The sequence below is a fragment of the Helobdella robusta genome (genome assembly GCF_000326865.2).
Source record: "Helobdella robusta unplaced genomic scaffold HELROscaffold_78, whole genome shotgun sequence".
In the NCBI taxonomy this organism is placed as follows: Eukaryota; Metazoa; Annelida; class Clitellata; order Rhynchobdellida; family Glossiphoniidae; genus Helobdella; species Helobdella robusta.
Window position 1 is genome coordinate 438566 of NW_008705446.1, and position 25778 is coordinate 464343.

The 25778-nt window shown below is 32.4% G+C and overlaps 2 protein-coding genes across 2 annotated transcripts; both read right to left on the bottom strand.

Moving 5' to 3' along the window:
* Positions 1-549: 549 nt before the first annotated feature.
* Positions 550-13857, bottom strand: HELRODRAFT_194484 (hypothetical protein; the record flags this gene model as incomplete). Its single annotated transcript, XM_009031758.1, has 15 exons — positions 550-1358; positions 1505-1750; positions 2051-2173; positions 2651-2883; positions 3267-3373; positions 4253-4323; positions 5737-5875; positions 7033-7187; positions 7704-7855; positions 8147-8279; positions 8655-8778; positions 9552-9709; positions 11323-11387; positions 12004-12154; positions 13761-13857. 15 exons carry the CDS (start codon positions 13855-13857, stop codon positions 550-552), a joined length of 2763 nt encoding a protein of 920 aa, XP_009030006.1.
* Positions 13858-17261: 3404 nt separating this feature from the next.
* HELRODRAFT_181994 (hypothetical protein) lies at positions 17262-24419 on the bottom strand (the record flags this gene model as incomplete). Its single annotated transcript, XM_009031759.1, has 6 exons — positions 17262-17354; positions 17873-17973; positions 20078-20392; positions 20735-20834; positions 23072-23418; positions 24293-24419. 6 exons carry the CDS (start codon positions 24417-24419, stop codon positions 17262-17264), a joined length of 1083 nt encoding a protein of 360 aa, XP_009030007.1.
* Between the last annotated feature and the right edge of the window lie 1359 nt (positions 24420-25778).

Here is a 25778-nt window from a genome sequence, read left to right on the forward strand (position 1 = left end):
ATTCCAGACTATATTGTAAAGTTGATGGTGATGACGACGGTGACGACGTTAATGATCATAACCAGGATCCTTACTAGTAATGCCATGCCACCCCCCTCAACAAGAGCCAACAAAGCCCCATGGACGACAATCATCCACAAACACTCGCACAACATCAACTGGACTTTAAAATGGAGTGACCCTCAGTGAACATCAATGCATTTATTTGTATGACAGGCATACACCAAAGAGTCCAGCTGATCCATACGTCCAGATAACTCAACAATAGAGCGAGCAAAATTGCTGACGGATTAATTTTACATACTAAAAAATCGAGCATGTCAAGACTTTGAACTGAATGTATATAATATTACAAAAAAATATAATTCACACACATGCATACAACAGCACACAAACAATACAAACTATGGATAAAACTGCATACTATTCACACACACATGCATACAACTGCATACAAACAACCAACCAAACAATACAAACACATACACACAACCGAGCGGAAGAGCTGGCTGTGAAATATGATGAACGCGAAGGTGGATGTAGTTAGTATCACGTGGCTAACAAGTTGACGACAGATGTATCAGATGTTGTGTGCGGTGTGTTGAACAACAACGATTGTTGGTGATGGAGATGTTGTTGCTGGAAATCTGTGAAAGGTCGTTGTTGTTGCAGAGAAGGTTGTTGTTGTTGCAGGGTAGGTTGTTGTTGTTGTTGCGGTGTAGGTTGTTGTAGAGAAGGTTGCTGCTGTTGCAGGGTAGGTTGTTGTTGTTGTTGCGGTGTAGGTTGTTGTAGAAAAGGTTGCTGCTGTTGCAGGTTAAGTTGTTGCTGAGACTGTAGTTGATGAGATGTGTGAAGCTGATGCTGAATTTGTTGTGATTGTCGTTGTTGTTGATCTTTCAGTTGCATTTGTTTCTGTTGATTTTCGAGCCAATTGTTCCTATGCTGTTGGAATGTAGTTGAAAGAGCTCGCTTGTTCAACTGCTGCAACGAAATTAAATTTTTCAGAGCAGTTTTTGAGCTGATCAAATTTGTGGACTTCTTTGCAACGTGGTCAGCTTCATAATCGTCGCCATCTTTCTTATTGAGTGGTCTCTTCTCATTATCACCATCATTGTTGTCGTCATCAATGCCAACCACGTTGAACAAGTCATCATCATCATCATCATCATTATCATCATCCGAATTGACGGCACCGCCGATGTCTTGGTTTCCATTAGCTTCAATAATATGGTCGGCACTGTTGACGGATGATTTGTTGTTGTTGACGTTGTTGGTGTTGAGTTTGTTGTTGTTGATGAAGACTGTCTCCTCACTTGATGTGTCAGAATCTGAAACCACGCTCCTGCTGACCCGAAGCTCTGATGAATTACGGTCATGAAATTATTTTTTTCAGGATTACTATCATTACTGTCTCCCCCACCATCAGCATCAACATAACCATCCTAACAAATCAAACCACCATCATGAACAAACATCATCATCTTCAGAGGCACACAACACTCACTTGTAGGATGAGTTTGATTGAGAGTGCCATTGAGGTGAGCACTGGATGCCACGGGACCAACTCCATTGTGCGCCTCCTCCAGAAGTTTGTAACGATGTCTCCTCTTCAGCGAACTCTGCGCCTTGCCGGCTTTGAAGTCCTTCCTGAAGAAACGCCTCCTTATGGCGCACACCACACACCAGATGAGGGCGACGACGACGACGACGATGACGACGATGACGATTATCACGTACAACAGACTCCATTCTGCGTTGTTATTGTTCATCGAATATTAGGTTCTGCTTGAATCAGATAGAAGAAAGATAAGCAATGAAATGAAAGCGACGAGGTGCACACAGACCACCACTGACCATATAAATATGAAGAACTAGATAAACCAGTTCGACCCTAGTAAGATCATCAATAACTCAACAAAGCCACATCATCAAGAAGTTTGGATGTGCAATCTCGTTAACACATTTCTACGCTCAATTTCAATCACAACCGGCACAGATAGATAGACTGGTCCAACATCAACACCATCAATTCAACAGCAAACAAACAAACCGCAGTTGGATTCTTGAATGCCATAGTGAGCTCTCAACCAGTTAGACGTCCAGAAAGTATCACACTGACACAATTTGGTGACCTGGTCACACTTGCCATGACCCGAGCATGCGCTGTGGCACACTGTTTGGATAGTAATTATGTATTAATATTAATTATATGTTAATGTATAAATTTAATTATTTTATAATTCTGCTTAAAACATTTTATAATTCTGCTGGCTGGAGAACTAGAGAAAGTGTTTTTTACTCAAGCTCAAAGTTTCAGAATGTCACATAAATTTTACATCCCTTCCACACGGTGCATAGACATACGTTCTTTGGTGAGTACATACAATTCATATACGTTTGCAAAATCAGATGAACAAGCGCATTTTCATAACCACACACACACATTTATATACGCACGCACATTCGAAAATAAACAGAAACCAGGCAAACACACGTGCATACACATAAACATACACACACATCACATACACTACGGAATAAAAAAAAAGCAAACAACCAGACCTACACCTAATACTTCTGCCGATGACGCAAACACTTGAACACACACGCACACACACACGTACACGAACACACACACGCATCAACTAACCGACAGGAAGAATTCTAACTAATGGGAACTCCAGTATATATCCTTCTGTGTATTTCATCTTCATCACCCTCACTATTTCATCACTATCCCTCATCTTCCACTCCATACCCTTACCGATATTTCTATCATTCACATCACCGTCGTCTTCATCGTTGTTGATACCGTGCGGCAATGCATCTGAATTTTTGCTCAACTTCTTGTCTGATGTCTGAACGTACATCTGTAGGAAGATTCTGGAAGAATTTGATTGGTAGGTTACAGGAAGAAGGTAATAATATTAAACTATTCATTATCTTCTGCGTCATGAAAGACATTCATTTATATATGCGGTTTACAGAGAAAAAACAAAATAGCTTAAAGATTATATCTGCCTTGAGATTTAATTGACAAGCTAATATGGACAATAGATAAATGTAGTCTGTTGGATAAGCAAAGTAGGTGTGGGAACGCATGAATGGTGTTATTAGTGTTGTTGTTATTATTATTACATAATCAAAAAGGCATTGGCTAGAGAAACATTATAATTCAAACAATGTTAAAAAATGAAAACATTTTGCTCATCTATGCATCAATTAGCCAAACAAACCAGCTAACCAACCAGCCTACCAACCACAACCTGTTAGTGTCCAATTCTGAAGTGACCCTGTGAAAGATGACCTTGCATGAGGTCACATTGGCCAACATTGATGGAAACATCATCTCCAGATGCAACTTCAAGGCGTTCTAAATAGATGATGATGATGATATGTATGATACCGATAACGATCTAAATTTCAAATCTCATGATGAGATGATGATGATGGTGATTCATAACAGAATTTAGGACGAGTATGATGATGACGATGATGATAAGAACGACAATAAAACAAATGGTGATGATCATGATTGTGAGGTGGCGATCATTGATGATGACGACGAAGATGACGACGATTAAAATGATGACGACGATAATAGAATGATGATAATAGAATGACGGTAGCGACAAACGTGATAAAAATAATACAATAAAAATGACACAATGATAAAAATAACGAAGTAACAACATCATAGAGTAAATATTCAGCAAGATTGATATTATCGAAATTTGACGGCAAAGAAAATATTAACCTAAATATAAAAACAAACAATAATTATAATAATAACGCTTACAGAATATATATTAATAGTGATATTCAACGAAACATAATGTGCATTTATTGATCTCATAATGTAATTACGTAAAATATTGGCAGGACAATCAATCGAGTGAGCCCCTAACAAAACAACATTGATCCGTTCAGCAAACAAAACGATAATGTTTAACTTGAAAAATTCAATTAGCAATGAGGTATTAATGGTGATACTGAAATGCCAGCAGATTCAATGCTCATTTTGAGATGTTAAAAATGTTATATTGGAAACTCTCAATTTCAATAGTTAAAATAAAATATAGAAAATATAACTAAGCTTTTTAATGAATGTAATGTAATCATTACCTATAAAAAACAAATCATTAACATCGTCGTCGTCGTCATCATCATTGCCAGAACAATCAATATCATCATTTTCATCATCATTTTCATTATTAACAACCATCGTCATCGTCAACATCATAAACCGAACCTTATCAACGTCAGTGAACTTGTCGACATCAACTCCAAGAACTACGTCAACCATGTAGTCCTGCTTGATATCTGTTTGTTTGTTTGTTTGATGGTTAGATTTTGTGTATTTGTTTGTTGGTATGTTTGTTCAACAGTTTGTTGACTTCTATTACATACGTACATTTTCGGTCAAGATGGCAGCCAAACAAAATATTATTAATAATGAAATTTCAAACTTTTAACTAATACCTATCCTCATTTAAATAAGGATATATTTATGCAAAACTCTGGGGGCTTCTTCACAGAATTATCTTCTGCACTCAAAACCATCAAGAAACGACCTTGTATCGTTAAAATTACCGAACCCGGACAAATCACGTGCAGGCAAAAAGCTAACAATTCCGCATGGTAGAACAAAAATGCTTTTTTCGGTATTCCTATACCTCTACTTTACTTTGTTGATTTCTTGTTTGTTTAAAGTGAATATTAACGCTCATTCAAATAGTCTTACGATCTTTAACTTCGTTAAATATAACACTTTTACGTGTTTTCATTATCGATGATTCCTGTTTCTGAATTTATTGGTAGGAAGAATTCTTATTGCCCGTTGTTGAATATTCATTATTGGATGTCTTTGTTCTTTGAGTATTGATTCGGCTAGTCGTAAATTATAATTGTTGTTGTTGTAGTGTAAGATTTCAAGAGAAACACAAAACTAAAATTACTAGACAAATCTTAGACCACAATGTTCAAATCTTTTTATATTATCAGTAAAAGCAAAACCGCCCCGATCTGCTCCATAATCATTAATGGTAAACAGGCAAAACAAGTTAACAACTTCAATTATTTTGGAAGTCTGATTACCTCAGGTTGTAAATAAGATATGGATATCAAAAGAAGAATAGCTATGGCGAAAGATGCATATTCTAAAATGAAAAACAACAGTAAAATTAGAATATCAACAAAATTAAAACTGTTAGGGTGTAACATTTTTCATGTGCTAACCTACGGCTCTGAGACAACTTCTAAAGAAATCGAAAAAAAGATTAATGCTGCTGAGATGTGGTTTTTGAGAAGAATTATGAAAATTAGTTAGACCTCTCATACTTCGAATAATTTTGATAGAAAAAAATTAGCTAGGTGATGGAGAAACTGCCAACAATAACAATTTTGACACGAACAATTTACCAATTTATCTAATAATAAATATTTTCTTCATAAATCAAATTGAATTAAAATAAAGTTTAAATCTACATGTTATTTTAATTAAAAAAGTGATAAAAATAATAAGAATCTATTGTTAAAATTTATATTTTTCTATCGAGCAATGCATCGGTACGCGTTTCTAGAAAATTTAGCTAAAAATTTGAAAAAACACTTGAGTAAAAAAGTTCGGAAGAATCTACGCTGTTACGACAGTAACAGCAAAAAACGACAACGGTAATAATAACAATAATGTTAATAAATAATAACGAAAACAAAAGGAAAACAAGCCGAGTTAACCTTTATTAACAGTAAGCACCATATAATCAGTATCAACCAATCCTTCAACATCGACTACTTTCAATGTGAATGTGTACAACCCGGGAACCAGGTTGATGAGCAGGAGTATGGGGGAATGGTCTGAGCCTGGTACTACTTCCTGTGTGATTGTTTGTTGTTGCTAAGCAGGGCTAAATCTGCTTTGCAGTGCAGCGGCTTGGTTCAAATGTTTTTCGATTCCGCGCCTACCAAGTATCAAGTGCAAGTATCATGCGTTGTTTTCCGTGTATGAAAAATGTTTTCGGTGTTATAAAGTCCAAGCTGAGTCAGACCACCAGACCAAGCCAAGTCGATGGAAACGATTTGGTTCGGCTTGGAGTTTTAAGCCGATTCAGTTTGGCTTGATCGGCTCAAGCCGCGGCTATCCGATGGAACCAATGTCGGTGGTCAACAAATTAATCTGAAACTAAAGGTTTAATTTAAAATCTAATAATCTAATTTAAGGCTAAAAGTTTAACTAGAAAATGAAAAAGTTGTTTATCATGTTCTTTTCTCTACATTAAGTTGCATAGTATCACTAATTATTGTGGAAACAAAATTAATTTTATTACTTTTACTTGTGAAACTTCCTTTGTCCACTTTGTCTTGAGACTATCGCCAACGATTATTGATAAATCATCATTACAATTAATTATTGAACAAATGAAATAAGCTTCAACAGTTTTCTTTTTATATCCTATTTAAATTTTCTTTTTATATCCTATTTAAATCATCATTACAATTAATTATTGAACAAATGAAATAAGCTTCAACAGTTTTCTTTTTATATCCTATTTAAATTTTGAAACAAAAAATTCAATATCCTGAGCAAAAAATGTCATTATGTCGTGAATCGTGAATGATGGTGATCTCCATTTTCAACAAATAATGATTACATGCGAATTTCTACCCAATTAATTTGTTTTCATTATCATGAAACCAATAAAATTAAAGAAACTCGTTCCGATTGGAATAGATAATTTTTTTATCACTTGAAGTTATTGAACGACATTCGGTTCCACCGGCTTGGCTTGAACCTTTAAGCGAATTCGGCTTAGAGTTTTATCAGAAACGCGCCGTTAAGACTTTTTTAATGGATTTTGTAGATCAAAACGAGATATTCTTTATTTACTAAACCGCAAACCGTTTGAGATTTGACCTTCGTTTATTTCAACAAGTAATTGTCAGTTTTTGTTCAACTGATTGAAGCAATAATGATAATATGCCAAAAATAACGAGAATAATTTTAATAAAATCACTATCATCACCACTCCTAACCCCCACGGCGGGATTATTCTGACCCTTCTGCCAGAAATAGGAAACAATTCCCCGATCGTCACGTGACTTTGACCCATTTATTTTGACCAGCATTCCTGTTTGAATGTCAACAGCAAAGTCACCGCCCGCATTGGCTACTGGAGGTGCATTGGGGTCTGTGGTGTTCATTGAGATATGATTATGTCAATATGTGGTTCACGTGATTACTCATTTATTCTGATCATGTGATGAAACATATATTAGCCTAACTTAACAGTGCTATCATGATAAGAATCTATATGAATAATTCGAGCTAAAAAATGTAAATATATTTGCTGTTTGAGTTTCAAGCACAAATGATAATGACGAAAGTTCTGTAGAAATGAATTCTCGCATGAGTGACTAAGAAAGTAATAATTTCATGTATATTTTATAACATATAACTATCAGAATGAGTTAATTGAAAATTTAAATGTTCGGTCCGATATTATTATAATGAATGAGTGTTATTTTATCGCATTTGTGAATAAATTTAGTTTGAAAAACTTCAAGCAAAAACAACCAAAAATTTTCATATAAATTTTTGTACCTACATTTGCTTCGTTTTTATTATCAATACCCTTATTTTCAAACAATTTCTGCACATAACATATATACGGGAAATCAAATTAAAAAAAAAACTAATCACTAACTTTGTTTGACAGTGATGACAGAGCTCGCCACAGAATATAAATGTTCCTCGTCTGTAACTTTAACTTGCAGCACGTAAACACCCAAACGTGGAGATAGCAAGCGAGCAACTGATTGATTACTGTTCCCTATCTTCGTGTCACCTGGAGGACCGCTGTCGGTTCGAACATGGTAAAGAAACGGTCATAAAACTACGTTTATGCTACATGATATTTATAAACTTTAAAAGACGAACAATGAAAATATCTTGAGACGAAACAATGAAAATATCTAATCAATAAAATAAATTATTTATTTATTTAAAAAAACCGGCTTGAGCATGCCCCTGGCCGACAACTTAAAATAAATGAACAGTCTCGACAAGAATTTAAAGAAATAAAACAGTTACTTTATCGACCATCAAGAAATAAATGTTGATATATAGAAAACTTCTTCAGGTGAGAACCTTATTACGATCCATTGGTAGGAAATAATTTTCTTATCGTCAGTGCTGTTAGAAGCGTTGAGGACAACAAGGTCGACGGGGAGGACAACTGTTTGGTTCAATCCCGCGTTGGCGACAGGTGCTTGATTCTGAGCTGGTTTGATGTTGTTGAAAAAACAATTAAAATAATTAAATAATTAATTGATGTATTGATGTTTGTTTCAATGATTTAAATAAAAAAGATAATTGCTAATGAAACAAACCAGATAAACATATGATTATTGTTCTAGTCAAAAGCAATAGAGATAAATTAATATAAAAATTCTGTTGATTTAATGTTCACAAACTCTTTGCGTAAATATTCAGCAATTAAAAATTTCAGGTTGGAAAAAATAATAATAAACATCGACAGCGTTACCTTTAAAAATGTTGATCAACTACATTATTATATTTAAAAAAATTTTATCATCACACCATCACCACCATTATCATATTTATCACATAAATAATGTCTCTACATCCAACTGACCTGGTTTGACAATCACATGCACATCTGCTTGGTCTGTTTGATTTGATTGATCTTTTACTGTTAATTTGAAGGTGTAGTCACCAACCTGTAGATTGCCAAGTGCCAGGTAAGGAGTTCGAACTCCCTGTTGAAAAATTGATTTGTAAGATCAGCTGCATCTTAAAAAAGAACGTTTAACATTATCATAAAAAATACGTAAAAAAGTGAAATACTTTCTGAAACACTGAGTAACTAACTAACTAACTAACTAACTAACTAACTAACTAACTAACTATACAGTGGCACAGAGTCTCATCTCACGTTTTTTAATTACAAATTTATATTATAACAACTCTCAATTTTCTATTTTTTTTTTACAAAGTTAATTTTATTTGACAAATTTAAAATTTATTTTATTATTTAGAGTTCAGTTCAGTTGATGGCAAAGAAAACAACGTCCTACCTCGGGGAACCGGGACTCTGGACGCAAAACGAAGAGTGATTGATTGATTTATTATTTAGAGTTCAAGTTTAAGTTTTAAAATAAAAAAAAACTAGTTTTTAAATTCTTATTTTATTTATATAATGTTTACTGTCATAAAATACAATTTTGACAATTGACAATTTATTTAAATAAAATGTTAAACTTAATAAAAAAAGTGCTCCACTTAATGTGACATTTTCGCACACAGCACATTATGCCTCTTATGTAACTTCACGTTTAACACTTTCCTATCCAGATAGCAGCTTCGAGACATCTATGAACTAACCAAAAAACGAACTCATCACCGTAGAAACAACAAATGCCACACGCGCGCATAAATTGAAACTAACCAACCAGAAAGCACGCTGACAAACATTCACATACGTACACACAACCACAACACATACAGCCCATATACACAAAGCGAAACTAACCACCATATCAGTGGCAAGTTCATCAGAAACCTTGGTCCACTCGTAACTGACAATCTTCTTGTCATCTGAACTCATGTTGCCATTCAATGTCACAGAATTTATAGGGAGGCTGACGATGATGTTGTTGCCTGCATTGGCCTTTGGCGGATAGTCCACCTCTGTGATAGCAATTATTGATATTATTAAAATAAGTGAAATGTTAAACAATGTTAGAATGTTTTGTTTGTAACAATAACGATAAAATATGTAATTGTATTTGTGTGTATAATGACAATCATATAATGACAAAAACGATGAAAGTGATTGAAATGATGAATGATCTTTAGATCATTCTGATGAAGAACGATCAACGGTGCAGCAACGTTGGCGATAACAATAAGGATGACTAATAAAATGAATAGCATGAAAGTGAGGGAAAGAAACAATAACGACGACTGTTACAGTTTCGAAAAAATGTTATTAAAAATTGAAAAATGTTACATGGACACAAAGGGGAAATATTGAAGTTACAAACTGAAATAAATAACACCACCAGCCATGGAAACACAAGTAGCATTTACAACATTAACGTACGGCAATAAGAATACACATGATGTCGACCAGCATTTTATAACATTAATTACATTACATAACATTGCACTGATTTATTCACTAATGTCAATTTATTCGTGATGAAAATCTAATAACAATTTACCAGAAACTGAAAAATCAAAAATTTTATGTTGAACTTGTCATTAAATTGTTCAAACAAACAATAACTAACAATGTTGATGATGCGATAAATTAGTTAAATTTACAACAGAAATCTGCCTACTAGTATGATATCATTTTTTCGCAGAAAATCTTTTTGATTGTGTGAGTTGTTTTACCAAAATTAGCTACATGGGAAATCGGTTGCTTTTTTAAATTCAATTATATAATTTATTCGTTTTTGCATAAATTTAAATTATAAAAGCAAAAATTTATCATGCAACATCTGAAAAAGTGTAAATTTAAAAAACAAGACTAAGAAGGTACCTTACATCAATTTCATTTTTAAAAGAGGTATAGAATAAAAAAAAAAAATTTTGCTCGCTAACAATGCACGTTCGTTTTTGGAATTTGTTTGTTTTGCTTGTCTAAGGCAAACAGATTTTAGTGAAAAAAAATGATAAAAATGTTTTAAGAGCACGTGTATTGTTATCGTCAATAATTATTATATTTCTGATTACTTCTGTCTTAATAAATTATATTTCAACACAGAAGAGATTCAATGTTGGAGGCTAGATCATGGCCCAATACTTCTGTAGGCACCAGACTCGAAGACGAGTCTGTGAGATTTGCCATTGGTTTCAGACTCAGTCTAGTTATGCAAAATAAATATACGTGTCGATGTTCTCCGCCCCATGGACACAAACACTTTTAAATTTCTCAAAACAATATGTAAATTGATTAGTGCTATTTCAAGTGACAGCAGAGAACTGTTTTTGCAATAAATCACATTTCGTGCTTATTGCAGAGGTTCCTGCGTGTCTGTGTAATTGAAAATAATCAATTGAATGTCAACGTGTGTGACTAACGACATACCAAACTGTTAAACCAATTGTTATTTGATGTTTGACTGTTTGTTGTCATTCGTCGTGATTTGGTTTTAGCACACGTACGCAAAAGAAACATTAGTTATAGACACATACACTCACACATGGCACACACACACACATGGCACACACATGGCACACACACACACACACACACACAGTACACGTATACATATGTACATATGCACAAAAACCTTTGATGACAGTTACATTGGCATATGCTGCACTGGACACCCCATCGCTGTCTGTCACAGTCAGCCTGTTGAAAATTTAATGAAATATTTTGAAGAATGAAACTACATTGAATTTTAATGAAGTATTCATGTCTTTACTAATGACAATTTTTGTTAATACTCATTAATTCATTCATTCATTCATTCATTTTTTATTTTTACAGTTGCAGTAAAGTACAATCAGCATCGTTATCATCATTAACGTTATGCCCATAATGATGATGATCATCATTGTTATAATTTTAAGGTTTCCCAAATGTGCAAACTTTTGTGAAGAATTCATTCACGCGAGATTGCATGACCAATAAGATGAAACGCCCATATTTCACCTTAATTGTCATAAACATATTTAAGCCTATTGGCACTCAACACAAAGTGTGATATTGGGATATCATCAAGTGTAGCATTGTCGTTTACAATGTTGCCCCATGAGATCAAAGAAATAAAATAAACATACATACATACATACATTTATACAAGGCTGATCAGAAATTGAAAATTCATGTAAACAGTAATGCTGATGATAATATTATAATGTCATTTATGATACATCGATTTTAATAATTCTCAAAAATTTGAAAACGGTTACCCTACACACAATATAACAATTTTTATTCAAATAAAAAAATATCCACAAGTTACTTCAACATGTAAAATCCTGGGGCCAATCCACCCTTTAACTTGAGGGTGGGCGAAGTGAATGTTGCCTCCCCCTCATCGACCGGAAATGACGTAATTGGGCCCGAAATGAGATCCCATTTGTATGACACTATTCGGTCATCATCAGAACTCCCTTGAAAATTGAAAACATATTTAATGCTATTATTAGCGTAGTTTTGTACAAGTTCATTTGCATAATTGGAGCTTTATAAGAATGCAATGGACTTGAACTTTTTTTAATTTTTTTCGAAATATTTAAGATCAAATAATGTCATTGCGCTTTTGAGAGTTTTGAAAAAATGCATTTTAGATTATTTAAAATTTTCCTTTAAAAATAGGGGAAAATCAGGAAACCATTCATCTAATCCATGTTCTTCCGCAACAGTGACCTGTCATTAAAACAATATTAATACAAATAACAAAAGCATGTTTCTTCAGGATTTTACAATCCAAGCAGCAGTTGATTCAAATTTCAATGGACATAATTAAAAACACAAGTATTCAATCAGCAATTCCAAAACTCCTGCTCTAAACAGTTTTTATCCAAACAAAATGGCCTGAAATTCAGTCATTCATTGTCGCAAAAATCTGCTTCTCAGTGCTTTTTGAGAACTTCATCATGATCAAAATTCATTTTGTGGGCTTTAAAATAAACACTGAAAAAAAAGCAAGCAACTTTGGATCACGTTAGTTATGTTGAAATCATCCGCTGAACAAATGTAATTTTTTAAAATATATCAAAACTTCTAACTCTGTTGATGAATAAAAATAATTTCAACACTAGTTGCTGAAATACCAAGGCTGATTAATAATCAAAAAATTAACAGCGGTCAATCAATCGCACATCACCAGCCTTATTGCGGAAAATAAACGTCCAACATTTGCAATACAATCAATAAATTTTTCATCTTAGCATTTGCAATACAATCAATACAATACAATTTTTCATCATAGCATTCACTCATACTCAAATAATAATAATAATTACTCGCATACATTTTTGCTATTAAATGATGATCCCGAATTGAAAATTGTCGGTGAGAGTGGTGACGGTTTTTCAAATTAAATTTTTTGGCAACAAAAAAAATATCACAACATAACAAACCAGCTCAAACTTATTAAAATCTTGTCACAAAATTTTGAATGTCCCCTTCAAATTAAAAAAAATTCTGTAATTCATAAAAGATCAAAAAAAAAAGATTCCATCAACTACCTAACCTAATTCAGTTCCCCCATCTACATAACAGTTAATACAATTAATTTAATTTAATTTAATTAATACAAATAATTTAATTAATTTAAACAATTTTCAAATAATGAACAATAAAATAATTCTCCTCGTTTGAATTTTAAGCTGTATTGAATTTGTTACATTATGCTTCACACGGCATTAAAAATACTGTAGATGGTTTTTGATTGTGTTTGCTATTATGGTCCATCCAATTCTTTCAAATGAATTCACAATTAATTTCGAAGTTTGATTGAGTTGCAATTCAAGAATCGTTATGAATATGACTTTTCAAAGAACAATAGCGCTTATTATTTCATTCGAATCAAAAATAGGCTTTAATTAATTCAATCTTTTAACAAAAAAAATGTTTTAAATTTTTTAAAAGTTATAACTAATTACAAAACAATACATGCAAAATAAAAGTTAAACAACAAAATTAAGTAAGGAGCCGACAGAAAAGAAACATGAAGAACATCAACCTCAACACTAGAGGCAAATAACAACCCACCTGATCCATCGATGACGAGATCATTAAGTTGACTGAGCTTCTGTTCCGAAGGCATCACTGTGACTACTGGCGCTTTGTTCAGGCGGACAGCTGTCATTGTGATGATGCGGAGGAGGAAGATGACGATGATAAAAATAAGAATAGTGAATTAAATGAAGATAGCATTGATAATCAAGATAATGATAACAAAAAATTAAAAAAATTAAAATGATCTAGAATGATGAAACGGCAAAAATATTACAAATGGAATGCAGTAAACCGTTAAAATTTGGACAATGGAAACTGCGGTTCTACCATCTTAACAACTAATGCAGTCAAGCCAAAGTGAATTTGTAACCTTAACATCAACAACAAGACGATTAAAAATGAGTTCATCGTTGTTTGTGCTGCAATCAGGCCAGAGAGGGCCCAATGAAGAATAGTACAAAAAAGAAAAACAAAGCATGAATATTTAGTGCAACTGAGGCACTGAGCCACGTGTAAATGCTCATTATACAAGTTGTGGAAAGTATACGTTATTGCAAGACCTGCAATGACCTAATTGCTCATGACGTTGGCCCGTGTTTTTAACATTTAGGATCGTGTAGGAGAACTTGTGGAGCGAAAAAAGGCGTCAGCTAGGCCAAGAAATGGGAAAAACAATTTTTGATTTTTAAATTACCCGATGGGATGGGGCTATCTAAGAGTAGGCAGGATGCAAAGGTACGCACCGCCAATTATTCAAAATCTAATAATCACTAATAATAATTTAATATGCTGTTTTATTCCTACCGACACGGTTTTTTTAGTGTATTTGAAAATTTTTTTGGATTCAAAGGGTTGTTCGTTTTTATAAAATTTGATATGCGTAGGTCGTGCAGCAGTACACAGGACCTAATTGACCAAGAGTACGCGAGTACCCTGGCATCGAATTTATTACAAGTGGTATTAATATGTTCAACGAGCCATGCAATAATCTTACTGTTTATACTATACCATATTCTAGCAATCTACATACTTTATTAATACTTAGTAATTACTGCATACTTTACAAAACATTATTAGATTTACGAACTAGAGATGACGTACCTTGTGCTGGGGTCGTTAAATCATTATCGGATAATGAAAATTTGATTGGAGTTGTCAATAAAAAAAATTAAAAAAGCTTATATCTACATATCTGCCCCCTCTAAATCTACTAATTTATTGCAACCAACAAAGAAAAATATTTATAGATCTTCAACCACCTAAACCAATTCAAGAAAAAATAAAGAAAGACGCTTATTATGCAGGTGACGTTGCTTGTTGTAGTAAAGATGTAATTGAAGAACATTTTAAGTCAAATTCTATTACACTCTCTAATGCATATCCAAGTGTTTAATGAAAAGTTCCTTCTCAAGGACAAAGATTCTGGTTCTGCTGAAATTTTCATCAAAATTGCATTAAATTGTCTGAAAATTAAACCTAGAAAGTAAATGTAAGCAAAACAGAACAGAATAAAATAAAATTCTTATGACATATCATCTCTGACAGCAGCATAAGACCAACACAAAACAACATAAGTAAAATTTTAAATATAACGACTCTTGCTACAAAAAAGGAAACAAGAAGCTCTACTGGTTTATGTAACTACCATAGGAGCTTTATCCCAAAAATTACTGAACGTTTACAACCACTGCTAGAAGTAGTTAAGAAAAATGCTACTAACTATGTTGAACCAACTGAACATAAATAGTTCTTCAAATACCAGACATCAACAAAACATTTACTGTAGTTTGTGATGCATCGGCCTTGTTAATAGGTGGTGCCTTACTGCAAAATATCGATGCCATACTTGAATCCATTTGTTTCCTAACTAGAAAGAAAGATGACACAAGCAGAGCAAAACTATTCAACAATTGAGAAAGAAGCTCTAAGCATAAATTTTACGATCCCACAACTGTCAATATTTCTAATAGGCAAAGAATTTGTATTGCTGACTAAGAGATTTGCATGGCGTTCATGAGTGTATACTATACGCTGGTATGATATTGTATGAATAGTGTTGAATTGGTTGTGTTTATTTGATATTGTTATAATGCAAGTCAAATCAAGATCGCCTCCTCTTGTGGTTGTTAAATTAGATGCCCCTTCACTTATTCAATACAAGCAAAAAATAGAACAAATTACAAAAGTTATAAGCAAACGAATAACTTCAACAAACTTAAAGAAAACTAAACTTAATTCAAACTTGAAAAAGACTATTTACGTCGAACATGCAATCTATGTAAACAAGCGATGTAATGTTCTCTAAATTTGCGTTCAAATTTTCCGATTAATTTTTTCATCGTGAATTTCGGAGTTTTACATTAGAACTGTTAAATTATTTTTTCCGCCGTTCCTGTTTTTTTAGAAGTCAAAATGCCTGCTGCTGGGACATCTTGAATCAACAATTGAAGTCCTTTGGCTTATTTAATAACAGAACATCAACTTTTCTACCCATTCCCATGGTTATGGGAACGTCATAAATGCGTCATAGACAACATTGAAGTCATGAACTGTGTGATCGTGGTCTTGTGACCTTCAATGCTACATTATCAAAGCCAACACCCCCAAACATTTTTCGTCAGAACAAAAGTTTAAACATTGAAATTTTTCAAACGCTCAGGCCAAACATTATTTTTGTCGTATACAAACCGCCAATTAATGATGCAATTCTCTTTACCGATCAGTTAGTAAATTTTATCAGCTCTAGTAAAAATGTAATTAATAAAATCATGTATATAACCGAAGACTTCCATATTAATATTCTTTCGCAAGAAAATCCACAACTTTTAAAAATTGCCCTACAAAAAATTTGTGCCATTAATAACAAGTGCCACTCGGATTTCAGATCATTCTTCTACATTAATTGATAATGTTTTTCAAACAACAATATGATCTCTGTCTAGTGTCATTTATTCAGACATCTCGGATCATCTTCCCACATTTTTTGCATCTCCAAAACATTGATTTGGCAAGATCCAGCGACAATGCTCAAAAAATTGATTGAGAAATTGTAAATACAAATCTATCAAAGTACACATGGATATCAGTCTCAAAAATTCTGAAGAAATCCAACAAAAAATTTGCTGAAATGCATTGACAAAGTAATAAAAAAAATTCGAACGTAAATTATTATTATTATAATCATTAAAAATTTAGAAAATTTGTTTGGGAAGTACGACCAAAACTTAAATAATAAATAAAATAATAAAAAAATCCGAGAACCTATGCAAAACCCTGGCTCATTCAGAATGTTAAATGAGCAAGCAATTTGGAACAACTGTAGATAAGAAGTTTTTAAGGAACATAACTTTTACTTGTTCAAAAATACATTTTAGTGAATTTTATTAAAATAGTCCAAACAGTTGTTATAAAACAATTTGCAATCATCAAATTTGAGTAATTTCTGCAAAAAAACCTATGTAGTTGTACTGTGAAGTTTTATTACCAGTGTCAACATAACCAACAACATGGTAGATCAGCAAGAAACAACTACAACTAACGTGGTAGAACAACAACATGGACGAGAGCTTCCCTCGCATCTTGTTCTTTCATTGCAGTCACTTTGAATGTGTAGTTGCCCACTTGTAACTGCGCGTCAGATTAATTATTATCAACATCTATTCAATATAATTTTTATTACCATCATATTACCATCACATGATCATTCTCATCATCCCAATTATCATCATTTTCATCATCCCAAATAAACTATGGTTGTAACTGCATCACTATGCAACAGGAGTGGGCAAACTTTTTGCTGTGAGGGCCACATTGAGAACTATATTACCTTTGAAGAGCCGCATATGTACTTAAAAAGCAAATTTTTATGACCCGGGGAAAATTTTTTTTAGGATTTGTAGCTCCTTTTTTTGGTCATAATGTCTGGCTGACAACCTTTTTTGGCGAACAAGGCTTTGCGGGCTACATAAATTAGCTTCGCGGGCCGCAGTAGTTTGCCCACCCCTGCCATAGATACAATAACCCCACCCCTGCCGTACAATAACACCAACACTATCATCGAAATCGCACAGTAATATCAACATGATGACGATATCAACATTATAACAATAATGACGATGATAACCACCACCACCTATGACGCATACCGTGATGAGCTTGAGTGATGATGTACTCATGTCAATCATCTGGCCCGACTGCTGGTTGGGCGGTGACGACGAAACCATCATCCACTGAAACTTGTAATCATCTTGGTGAGAAGGATGGTAGCGAAGTAGTGATGATAACAGTAGCAATAGTGATTACGATAATGATGAGGATAGCAATTATGAAGCTTTAATGATGGTGATGTTTCGATATGGTGACGCGGATGATGACGACGACGACGTGTGAAGGATGAAGATGGTGATGATGAAGCTGATGATGAAAATAAAAGAGATAATGATAACGATAATGACAATCAAGGTGAACGTTCTAATGCCATGTTGTTTTAAATAGCATGTAACAGAATACTGATCCAAGTCACTAGCAATGGATACAAATATTATACAGGAAAGTTGTAGTAAAAAGAGTAATGAAAGAATAGAGATGATGAAGAGTAATAAAGGAATACAGATGATGATGATGATGAAGCTGAGGGAGGTGGTAGTAATGATAAAAACGGTGATGATGATGATGATAATGAAACCGGTAGTGGTTAAGGTAAGGTTAGTTGGTTGGTTGGTTAGTGGTGATTAAGATAGAACGATTTTTATCGATTTTTTTTAAAAACATTAAGAAAAAATAACGTTAATAAATGTGAATTGAATGATGGTGAGGATGATTTTTATGAAGATGTTGATAATATTGATGAAAATAAATTACCAAAAGAGTGCATGTTTATAATTACTAAGATTGCACAGAGATAACAAAACAAGAGTGAAAAATAGAAAGATGACGTTATATCATCAACAATGATGATATAACAATTGATGACGATTACAATGATGTTATCAATACTAACAATATCACCATAATGATGTAATCGTACGTTACACAGAATTACCGTAATGATGTCATCATACATTAATGAGAAGATGAAGATGACAAGAGAGCTATTTAAAAGTAATTTTCAAGATTCAATTAAGATGAAAGCATTTAGCACATGCACAGATTATCTTGAAATATTTGACACATCACGCAATCCACTACAACATTTAGCAAATGATTAAGATGAGGTACAGGTCTCTGATCAATACAATACCTTTAAAAACATCATCAACAACATTATACTATCCTAAGATAAACAGCCAAACAGGTGCAAGGTTGTCATTTTCATTTGGCTAACCATTTATTAAATTTCTATAATACTTGCTAAGAGTTCGTAGACAAACAGTATTAACTATACTGGCAGTAGCTGTAAGATTCAAACGTTTCAGTGGAAGAATACATTTGAGTGAATAATGAATTTTTTTACCTCCAAAATTTTGTATAAAGCAACATATTTGTGTAACTTCACATCTTTGTGGTGGTCCACAATGAGAAAAAAAAAATTTTAATTTATTTTAACCATTCCAACCTCAAAACATTATTCCAAAGCATTCATCAATCATTGAATCAGTGATGTTAGTGTAAAATTGTGAGGCGGGCAAAACTAGCTCTAACACTAAGCTATGGTGGTTATGTTTTTGGCTGAACCCACCATACAATGAAAATATGTACATAGTACAATATTTAAAAATATTTTATTTTTATTTCAAAGTCTATGTGAGATTTTCTTGAGTAATGAATGACCATGTTTAGTCATATAAAAATTATCATCGTAATTCATCATACTATAATTCATCATACTATAATTCATCATACTATAATTCATCATGAAGAATAATTACACGAATTATTTCAAATGAGATGTGACTGGAAATCTATAAAAGATGGTTTGAAGCTTCGTGTGAGTGACAGAAGAAGATTAAAACGTTTGAAACGAAACGTTAAAACGTTAAGAAATATCGACGAAGCATTTAAAAACTGAACGAAATATGCTAATGACAAAATCAATAAAGGAATAATGACGTTTTCATAAGCAATTTGTTGCAGCAACCTTGATTCAGCAAGGTAAATTTAGTAGACGAACCTAAATAATACAATAACAAACAAAAATGATACAAAACAACATGTCAACTCTTTGTGGCATAACACAACACCAGCAACAAAACAACAACAATATCACAAAAAAAAACAAACAAAAACATGCAAAAGTTGAAACATCACATCAAATGTCCTACAACAACACAGCCACACATCGAAACAACTGCACAACTGCATTACCACATGACATCAAAACAACAACAACAACAAAAACACAGAATGCCGACCTGCGCTAACATTAACTCCATGCACCGAAATGCTTGCGTACAACGTAATGTTGTTGTTTGGATGTCTCAATATTGTTGTGTTGCCTGCTGAAACAGACCATGGCATTGATGTTGTAGTTGTTGTTGATGTTGTCGTCGATGTTGTCGCTTCAGTAGATGCTGTCGTTGACAACAATGTTAAAGATGATGTTTCTAATGCTGCAGACGCCGTTGTCGCTGATGATAACGATGGCGGTATTGTTGTTGATGTTGTCGTGGCTGTTGTTGTTGATGAAATTTCTAGTTCGCCAACTTTTGGTGTAGTTGATGTGTTTGCTGGTATGAATATGATGGTAAGGTGAAGAATGATGATTAAAACGTTGATGATTATCATATCGAGATGCATACAACGAGATAACGGTGAAGTAAGGATGGTAATGAGAATGATGACGCGATATAGAATGATGACCATCAAGAAACTTGAGCAATGTTAAAAAACATTGATGAAATTGCTCAAACAATCAAGAACATAAAAAGTAACTAAAGTAAACAACAGAGTAAAAAAAAGTTAACGAAACAACACAGAAAAGGAGTAACAATAAAAAAATAAACAGCTGAAGTAATTGTATCTGTGAGAGTTGTATGGTGTTCCTTGGTGGATAGGAAATGATGGAGAACCTGCCAATGTTGTTGCTGCATTGTTGTTGATGTTGTGGTTGATGTTGTTGTTGTTGTTGATGTTGTTGTTGATGTTGTTGATGTTGTTGTTGTAGTGTTGCTGTTGTGGTTGATGTTGTTGTTGATGTTGTTGTTATTGTTGTTATTGTTGTAGTGTTGCTGTTGTGGTTGATGTTGTTGTTACTGTTGCTGTTATAATAGTAATTGTTGGCGGTACTGGATGTCCACCAATGATGATGCGCTGCACGTTACTCATTGCATTGTATTGAGGGTTATGCCATTGTATATGAGTTGAACTATGCATACAATGATGTACTGCCGTTGCAGTTAAACTAGCGATGAATGGCTCGTGGTATTTTGTTGTGTGCGCCGCTTCTACATGATGTATGTTATTGCGTATTACGTTCAGTGAGCGAGAACGTAATTGTGTTACACGTAAGTATATCAGTCAGTATATGTATGTATATATTTAATTATAGAGGAGATATGATGAATGCACAAGTACAATTTATTATCTGACAACATTAATAACAAGAGGTTATGAATCTACAGGACAATGAAGCACTATTCTCTCTCTAATCATTATGATGATAATTTTTATGCATAATGTCATGATGATTACGTTGGCATGCAAACAAACAAACAAACAAACAAACAAGCAAGCAAGCAAACAAACAAACAAACAAACAAACAGAGAAATTAATAGATAGGTGTTAATAAATATAAACAAGTATATATCAATTATAATTATGAAATTACATATCTAAACATAAGTAAGTCATTTCTTTATTATATTTCAACTACAATTTCTTTTTTTTTAAACTTTCATTTTAAAAAATAATTTCCATCTTTATAGTTTTGACCTTAAATCCCACAGGACATAAATTTCGGAAATAAAATTTTTTGCTTTGAAACGTTATAAAAGGCAGTCAGAGAGTATGCATTTTTAGGAGAAATGCTTTAGAAAAAATTAGCACAATGATCACAGGTTGAATAGCGCACCATAATGGCCCCAAGATCTAAAAAAAAACAATTTTAGAAATGCAGAAATTGTTGACTTGTGCCTTAAATCAACCAGGGAGACTAAATAATTATCATTATCATTATTATTATCATCATCATCTTCTTCTTCTTCATCATCTTGAATACATTATCATAAAAAATGCAACATTATCATCACTTTGCATCACATGTAATTATATCATATCATCCAACATTTGAATTGAATTTTTTAAATGCAGTTTATTTTATCACTGACATAATTAGCATTAACATTGAAATGTATTATCTTTTTTTCAGATTGATTGATTAATCGATTGACTGATTCATTCATTCATTCATTCATTCATTTATTCATTCATTCACGCTATAATTCATTGACAGCAATATATTCTAGCAAGGTCAAACCAAAATTTAAAAAACTACACCATCATCATCATCATCATCATCATCATCATGACCACCACAATCAATACCATCATCACCAACGCCATCACTGCCTTCACGCACTAACATAATTTTCACTCTGCCTAGTCCACTAATGAAAATTTATAATCCAAGCATAAAAAAAATTTGCAGAACAAAGCAAAAAACTTCACACCATGATATTAAAGTCATGGAGAAAAGATTTTAATCAGCAGCAACAAAGTATGCTATTTCAGTTGATTTAGTGAAATTGTCAAAACAATTTGCCATTCATAATCACACTTTTAAAGTGTTCCCATCCTTATTTCCAGGCACACCACATCTTCTTGATGATGATTTAGTTATTCAGTTTTCAATTTATAGACTAGTAAGAGGTAGCATGCGGAAAACGACTCGTTATTCTAAACGTTTGTAACACATCATTGTAGGTAATATCAATTTTTGTATTTCAATGAAAAAACAAATTTTTCTTACAATGTTTTTCAAATATTATTCAAAGTCAAAAATTTTTCTAGCATTTTCCCTTATTTGAAATTTTATTCTTTAATTCTTATAATAAAAATAAAATAATAATAGTAATAGAAATGATTGAAGCTGACATGAGAATCTACAAAGATCTGACTCAAGATCTCATAAACCTGTCATAATCTTATCACAGGATGTTTGTGAAACAACTTATAGCATTGTTGAATCTCAGAGAAAATTAATTTATTGCACCCATTGTACCAAATAATATTTGCCTAGTCTTATCATTTAACTTGAAGATACCTCTTTTGTCTGTACTTACCTGGTAAAATAAATACTCTTAACTGTGTTATAGATTGATTGCATAAATTTCAGTTGAAGTAAAAAAAAATTTGAAATAGATAAAAACAATAACTCACCATTAACTGTATCACTGCTTTCACTGACTGTGTTGTTATTGTTTATAAGGTTATTATTGTTAACCATAGTGGAGCTGTTGCTATTGCTCCTGTCGTTATCACTGAAACTAGAAATGTTGTTGTTAGTAAAGTCATTGTTGTAATTAGTGTTGTCGTTGTTGATGTTTTCACTACCGATGTTATTTTTGTCAAAGACATTGTTCTTCTTATTAGAGATGTTATTGACGTTGGTGACATTGTTGATGACATCAACGGCTTCCACATCACTAGAAGAACTGCCCTCTCTGGAATCTCGACGATCCCGGTTCTCCTCCTTGGAATGACTCATCCCACCATATTCCATTTCCTCCTTGTCATAATCCTCACTAGCAACATCTTAATCAATGTGGATGGAATTTCATACAGTAAGTAATTATTCAATTAATTAGTTAGTTAATTAATTAGAACTTCGTTTGACAGTTTTTTTACAAATCAATTCATCTTTATGATGTATGATGTCTTCTCAATCAAATTATTAATATAATCTATAGGCCATTTTCAACTTTTTTGAGAGACTTGAATTTTACAGAATATATTCTGTACGGTAGAACAGGTAAATTTATGTAGCAAAAGATAGCATTCAGCTTAATAACCACAGGATCTAGAAAAAGAACAACCAAGGAAAATATAACATCCAGACAGATTGCGTAACTTAAGGATAGCACAACTAGAATTGAATGAAAAACAAATGAGGTACAGCAATCAAATATGATGCAAAATAAATACAGCAAGCAGATAAGATACAAAAGAGATAGGTTTTTCATACATAACAAACTCTAATGAAATGATCTTTCATTTAGTTGCTGAAAAATTCACAAAAAGTTGTTACAAAGCTTATCAAGCCTGGCTAGTAGAAATGATAAGGTAATAATGAATCGATAAATTGCTTAAATTTATTCAACTCTGAAATTGGATAACAGTTGTATATATGTTCTGGGATGATTACAATTGTAGGTTACAAGAAACTATTAAAATTAGCAGAATTAATAAATTGTTTAATAATTATAGTTAGATACAATTTTCAAATAATAAAAACCGGGAATAAATTGAGAAAAAATATATTTTTTGAGTTGCACTTGCAAGTAGTTATAAAATGGCATCCAAATATATATATATATACAAATATTTACAAATATTGTTACTATTGTTGCCAGTATGATGGGATTTAATAGAAATTTGAATAAAAATTCAGAAAATAACTCATCCTCACCACTCTTCACAATGCCATCTGGTATGAAGTTTTTGAATTTTTCAACATCCCTCAACTCTCGATTTTGCAATGATGAAGATGGATTTAATGCTGAAACTTTGTTTGCACCTGACAGATAATGAAACATTTTTAAAATAGATAAATTAAAATGCCTTGCAATTGACTTTTAGATGCATAGTTAAAAGTAAGAGTGTAACTACTTAATAACTAAACTACCCTTTATTAAGTATTCAGGTACCGCACAATCACAAAACTATGAATAGACAACCAGTTTCAATTGGCTATTAAACATAGATATATACCATAATGAGTTAAGAACAATATTATACTTATAATTTTACTTATAAAAACGTTCTGCTTTCCCTCTACAATTTCAAACTTTTTAATTGAAGCTGTTACTAATAACTCAAGTAGATAATATTTCAAAACATTACATTACAAGATAGATGATTTGATGAATGTTGAAAAAAATTTTTTTCAAAGCTTTGCTGATTGCATTATTTAAAAAAGTTGACCAAAATTATCCTCAGTTTTGTATGTTATAATTAATATTAATTTATTAAAAAATAGTCAAGAGAATTTGAAAATGGAATGAGAAGAAATGCTAAAGCAAACTCATTTTATTAGTCACTTAGAAAAGTTATAGTTAGGTCAAGTGGTGGTGATCCTGATCATGATGGTGGGATCGTTTGACCAACAAAATGTTAGAAAACAAACTAGTGGGTAAAGTTATTTTCTAATGGTTGCTGGTCCAAGCACCATCAGTAAATGTTGAATTAAGTTTAACTTTAAGTTTCATTGAATTAATTCAAATAAATTCTTCTATACATTTTTAACATTTATTTAACTTGTTTGGAGGTTCAAATATTAATTCATTTATTAAATTTTGTATTATTACCAATAAATTGAAATATTTTACACAATTCATTTAGTTAGTTTTTACTTTTAGTAAGTTTAGTTTAGTAATTAGTTGGTAATTAGTTTGCATTAGTAAGTAGACAGTGAATAAATATACTAAGTTCTTAAGTAGAGTTAGGTTAATCGTTAATGTTTGTATTTGTAGCTTTTCTAATAAAAATTTAAAAAAATAATTAATTAATTATTAAAGCCATTAAGTAAACATCAGTGATCTGATCATGTCACTGATCAGTGTTTCTGCTTCCATGATTTCCTTCCTATATTTATTAATTCCAACATAACATCATAAATAAATAAAAAATAGTTAAAAAATATTAAATTAAAAAGTTAACAGATCATTAGTAATGTTAGTTGTTAGTTAATGACAAATTAACTTTTCGTAATGTTAATAATATAATAATGATAATCTATAATGATTCATTATTAAGTTAAGATTAATATTTAATAGTAACTAATTAACTTTTATAACTTTTAGATTCAATTTATTAATTCAAATCCAATTCTTGTAATGTAAAATATTGAAAAACATTTTAATAATAATTTCAAAACTAATTATAATAATTATTAT